Below are 6000 nucleotides of genomic sequence, written 5' to 3' on the forward strand. Positions count from 1 at the left end.
GGAGGGAGGGTGTTCAAAAGTGCCAAATGCCACAGATTTCTAAACTGTAACTCGGTTTCTAAGACAAGTTCGAAATTATTTACTCTCAAGAAACAGTCGCCATTTCCTCACTTGTAAAAATACACAACTTAGGAGGGTCCTATCAGACTCAACCTGGCCCCTCCACCCGGTCGAATTTGGAAGAACTCTAAACACCCCTCATCAGCCCAAGTATGCTCGCGCAAAAAGGAAACGATCAACCTAGGCTTAAACACCAGGAGCTCCCGTGGCAGTTGATCTCGTCCTATAATGAGGGTTTACTTCGTTCTAAGATGGCCACGCCGGCGGGGGGGGGGCGCGGTCAGATTCTGCGAGCCGACCGCGCCTCCAGAGGAGGATCTTAATCTCGCAGAACGGAAGTTCCTGAGCCTCAGGCCCGCGGGGAAGCAAGTCGGCAACGGACCAAGATGGCGGCGCCCAGTGAGGGGCAGGCGTTTGCCGCGGGGGTTGAGAAGAATTGGGGTGCAGTTATTCGCTCCCCAGAAGGGACTCCCCAGAAAGTCCGGCAGCTGATAGACGAGGGGATTGCCCCGGAAGAGGGAGGCGCCGAAGCGTGAGTTCACGAGTCCACCCTGGGTCCAGCGCCGGCGGATTAGAGAGGTTTTGGGGACTGCGGGCCTTGAGGGGGGATCCCTTGGGTCGGCAACTCTTTCGGTGGGGTTGGCTAGGTCCTGGGATCTGAAAGAAACTGGGTTTCCTGCGTTTACTCGGTTTTAGTCTCGGGATGTACTGCTTTCCGCACCCCGGGAGGAATTTTGCTATAAAACAGGTTTGGCGGGGAAGGGGGAAAAAAAAGAGGACCACTAACTGAATATGCACCTGACACCTTTAGTTGGGCTTCATAATGTTTTTTGAGCCTTAAACACCTTTGGCAGCCTGGCAAAACTTAGGAACTCCTTCAAAATATTTTTAAATGCACAAAGTAAATTACCTAGGAATATAAAAGAAACCAATTACTTTAGAATGCGGTTATCAAGATAGTGAAAGAAAAAAAGTGAGGTAACATGCTTCATTACTATAAAGTTAAGTAATCTCTAGTAATAAGCCTATTATCTCCCATAATTTTGGAGTAATCATGAACATGAGTGGTATTTCAAAACATGTTCAACAACCATAATGTGACAAATTCATAGGTACTGCTGATGCGAGTATGTTTTGGCGGCAGGGTTAGTACCTTCATTCCTAATTGAAGGGAGTGCTGAATTTCAGTTAGAAGTTAATAAAATAAATGTTGCTTTTTCTCGTCCAAGTTTATGGATCCTCTGAATTTCTTTCAAGAACCGCAGCTCCCTGAGGCTTTCTGAGAAAGATTCTTATAATGGATTTGTATCTTTCGAGTTATGGTAGTTGCTGTCATCCTTTTTTATTAAAATGACTTTTGTCCTGAAGGAATCCTCCCTCTACCCCTTCCAGGTGCTTTTCATTAAAAATAAAATAATTGTACTGTTGAGTTTTTTCTCCCTGAGTTTTTCATGAAATTGCCCGAAGATCTTTAATTTGAATTTTGAAATTAGTTCTTTTTTGGGAGAATGGGTGCCAATGATCGACTCAGGTAGAAAAATAGCAAAATTATTTTTCTCTGTGTTAAAGGAGTTAAATTTCTAAGGTGGTTCAAATTGTGTAATGCATAGAAGCCTTGCGTTTGCTAAAGTTGTGTGAAATACTGTTGGAGAACAGTGAGTTAGCTAGACGTTCTCCAGTATAGGATTAGTGGAGGTAGAAATTACTTGAAACTTAGGTGTGGCCAAACAGTAAAGAAATTTGAAGGCCAGACTGACAAATTTGGATTCTATTTAATAAGCATTGTGAAACCATCGATAATTTTAAGCAGAGGAATGACATTACTGAAACGATTTTTAGAAAGGTTAAAATCAAGTGTGGCGTGATTGACGCTGTGGTATGCCTAGAAGCAAGATGCAAAATGTTTAGGAAAAGTGGTGCTGAGAATGATTTCTGAGAATTCTGCTGCTTTATTTTAGGAAGGACACATCTGCCACATTCCAGTCAGTTAATGGGTCACCCCAAGCAGAACAGCCGCCATTGGAATCTACAAGCAAAGAAGCCTTCTTTAGCAGGGTGGAGACATTTTCTATATCCTTTTTTATTAGTTCATGTGAGTTACACTTTCTGTGTGCTCCTGGAATGAGGAATAACAGCACTTATTTTGATGTTTTAAGTTTAAGAATTAAACATGGTAAAAAATTTTATAGGAAAATTAGCATTATAAAATGTTATTCCTCAAAGGGAGATTTGAGATGATCTGCCCTTTTCTTTTCTTGTTGTTATTTTTAATTAATTTATCTTGAGAGAGAGGGAGAGAGAATCCCATGCAGACGCTGCACTGTGAGTGCAGAACCCAATATGGAGCTCGAACTCATGAACCTTGAGATGATGATCTGAGCTGAAATCAAGAGTCTAACGCTCAACCAACTGAGCCACCCAGGTGCTCCTGACCTTCTTGTTTTACAGAAGAAAACACTGAGAGCTTGAGAGGGCAAGGAATAGTAACTAACATTTGTATGTTGTGTGTTTTCATGTATATTATCACATTCAATCATCACCTTAAACCTGTGAAAATATGTATCATTATACTCATTTACAGATGAGGAAGCAGCTTCAGGGAGGTTGCGTTTGGTCAGCCTGCTAACAAATGGCAAAGCCAGGATCATAGCATGAGGCAGTGTATACTACACTTCCTGTCTCTTTCTAGATTTTCCCCTGTATATTAGTTATCTATTGTTGCATAACAAATTACACTAAACTTAGTGGCTTAAAACAGCGAACCCGAGGCACACCTGGTTGGCTCAGTTGGTTAAGCATCCTGCTTCAGCTCAGGTCATGATCTCAGGATTCGTGAGTTTGAGGGCCCCCACCCAGCTTTGGGCTCCTTGCTGTCAGCACAGAGCCTGCTTTGGATCCTCTGTCTCTCTCTCTACCCATTTCCCACTCACTCACCCTCTCTCAAAAATAAATAAACATTAAAAAGAAAAGCCACTTATGTCACAATTTCTGTGCTTGGATATGATAATCATTTATTTCACTTAGCCAGTTAAGTTCTGGCTAAGTAATTCTGTTACTTTTATTTTAGATAATATCAGCTCCTTTAACATCTATATCTGAATTCTGTTTTCTAGCCTTCAGTCCTTCTTTTGCTGATATTAGAATGTTTTCAAATTCCTGTACCCCTTATAAAAATATAGAACTTCCCTGCATCTTCTTTCATGTTTTGTGTATGTGTGTGTGCGTGCTCTGTCAAATGGAGCTCTTTAGGTAAAATATAAAAAATTGAGTGTTGAGAATTAAAGATCAATAAATGTTTGATGACATTTTCCCAAGCACATACTTCCAGATGCTCTGGGTGTTCTTGGCCTGTTTAACACACTTAGGCTATATGCACACATTACTTCATAACAATAAAATTTTGTCAAGGGAATAATGAAGAAAATTATTCATTTTTCTGACTATTCTTTTTTTTTTTTTTAATTTTTTTAATGTTTTCTTTATTTTTGATACAGAGAGAGACAGAGCATGAGAGGGGGAGGGGCAGAGAGAGAAGGAGACACAGAACCAGAAACAGGCTCCAGGCTCTGAGCTAGCTGTCAGCACAGAGCCCGACTCGAACCCACGAACGTGAGATCTGACCTGGGCCGAAGTTGGCGGCTTAACCACTGAGCCACCCAGGCGCCCCTTGACTATTCTTTAGAACAGAAAAGTAGACTCAGTAGGATAGGAGAGCATATGTGAGTGGCAGAAAATATTTCTGCTTGTTTGACTTTGACCATGCCTTATTGCTGAGCCATATGCCTGTGCTTTCACAAGTGTTTTTAGGTCTGTAGTATTCCACCATAAGTGAAAGTGAATGGCTTCTATGTTCCGCCCTACAACCAATAAAGAAATTTTTTTAACGTTTTTATTTATTATTAAGAGACAGACAGACAGAGCATGAGCATGGGAGGGGCAAACAGAGAGAGAGAGACAAAGCAGGCTCCAGGCTCTGAGCTGTCAGCACAGAGCCCAACATGAGCCCAACATGGAGCATAAACCCATGAGCCATGAGATCATGACCTGAGCCGAAGTCAGACACTTAACTGACTGAGGTACCCAGGCGCCCCATCTATGCTTTAAGAATCGTTTTTCGGGGTGCATGAATGGCTTAGTCAGTTGAGATTCCAACTCTTGATTTCGGCCCAGATCATGATCCCAGGGTCATGGAATTGAGCCCCACGTTGGCCTCTGTGCTGAGCATGGAGCCTGCTTGGGATTCTGTCTCTCTCCCTCTGCCCCTCTCCCCTGCTCATGTGCACACTCTCCCTAAAAATAACGAAAAATAAAAAAATAGAATTAAAGTAAAATTAATTTTCCAAACTTTTCTTAATTGCTTTTCCTCTTAATATAGTGTGTTTATTCCTGTATGTATAAAGAACGAGTTTTCATTTCTGACTTACTCATCTTACTATACTTGCAGCAATAGTTTTCTTAACATGAATACTCTCTGAAATGGGCAGGTAAGCCCTCCGAGCTGTCTCCACTTGTGTGTGCAAAGTACGGCTGGGTCACAGTTGAGTGTGACATGCTCAAGTGTTCCAGCTGCCAGGCTTTCCTCTGTGCCAGTTTACAGCCAGCTTTTGATTTTGACAAATGTAAGTATAAAGGACAAATGACATTTTCCTCCATATTCAAAGATCTATTAGACTGGTTTTTCTAAAAAGCTCGATCCCTGTGTTTGATCAAAGAATGTGTACTCTTCCCTATAGCAAGGCGAATCTGTGATTGTCTTCGTCCTCATTATTAGCTCCAGTTACTACTGTTTTTTAAAACTAAGCTACTTTAGAGTGAACCTGACTTTCTGTATTCCAGGAAACTAACAGCAGGGTATGTTTGCTTTGTGGTTCCAAAATTTCTACTTAGGCAGAGAGACAAGGTACTTTTATGAAGCCTCGTGCTTTAGAATGCCCTGCCTCATAAGATACATAATACTGTTACTGATCTTAGGATCTTGATTTAGAACTTGTTTTGTGAAAAATATTAAGATGATGCAGTTGCTAATATTTTCATTACTTTTAAAATCATCTTCGTCATTTTTAATTCTCGCTATATTCTGGAAGGTTCTTAGCCATTAGATTTGGGATCCATATAGTGTTTTCTAAGGCACTGCTCCCTGTTTGGGTTTCAGATAAGGACCGATGTGCCGAGCTGAAGAAAGCCTTGTGTACCGCCCACGAGAAGTTCTGTTTCTGGCCAGACAGCCCCTCCCCAGGTACTTCTTGCCAAGATTTCCCACTTCCCTTCTCTTCTGGGTCATTGCATTTCTAATATTGTCTATTTCTTTGTGAAAATCTAATCTTTGACGTTTCACTTTTTTCCTTTCTATTTGGGCTTTTCAAGAAGAACTTATATTCATTTACTTGTTAGGTTATTACTTAACTTTATTAAGGGTATTTGACATGCCAACAGCTTAGCCAGGCATACATTTCCCATTCAGTCCTCACAGGGACCCTGGGAGGTGGATTATCAACCCAGTTTTTTAGATGAGGAAACAGAATCGGAGATCTTTTTTGGTTTTTGTTTGCTTTGCTTTGTTTTATTTATTTTTTTTATTTTCTAATTGGAGAGAGAGAGAGGGCGTGCCTGCACATGCAAGCAATGGAGAGGGGCAGAGGTGGGCAGAATCTTTTTTTTTATTTAACGTTTTTTATTTATTTTTTTGAGAGACAGAGAGAGACAGCGCGAGCAGGGGAGGGTCAGAGAGAGAGGGAGACACAGAATCTGAGGCAGCTCCAGGCTCTGAGCTAGCTGTCAGCACAGAGCCCGACGTGGGGCTTGAACCCACAAGCCATGAGATCATGACCTGCGCCGAAGCCGGACGCTTAACCGACTGAGCCACCCAGGCACCCCCCCTTTTTTTTTTTTGAGAGGCTCAGTGTAGAGCCTGACATGAGCTCCATCCCACGATCCTGGGAT

General features: G+C 41.9%; 1 protein-coding gene across 1 annotated transcript in view; it reads left to right on the top strand.

Annotated features, from left to right (window-relative positions):
• Window positions 1-426: 426 nt before the first annotated feature.
• ZC3HC1 (zinc finger C3HC-type containing 1) overlaps window positions 427-6000 on the top strand; it is a 16873-nt gene continuing 11299 nt past the window's right edge. Inside the window, exons 1-4 of the mRNA XM_029923523.1 lie at window positions 427-592; window positions 2019-2130; window positions 4529-4679; window positions 5213-5296. Coding sequence (XP_029779383.1) covers window positions 447-592; window positions 2019-2130; window positions 4529-4679; window positions 5213-5296 — 493 coding nt within the window. The 5' untranslated portion in view covers window positions 427-446. The remainder of the gene's footprint in view (window positions 593-2018; window positions 2131-4528; window positions 4680-5212; window positions 5297-6000) is intronic.

Source organism: Suricata suricatta, chromosome 2 (genome assembly GCF_006229205.1).
Source record: "Suricata suricatta isolate VVHF042 chromosome 2, meerkat_22Aug2017_6uvM2_HiC, whole genome shotgun sequence".
NCBI classification, from domain to species: domain Eukaryota; kingdom Metazoa; phylum Chordata; class Mammalia; order Carnivora; family Herpestidae; genus Suricata; species Suricata suricatta.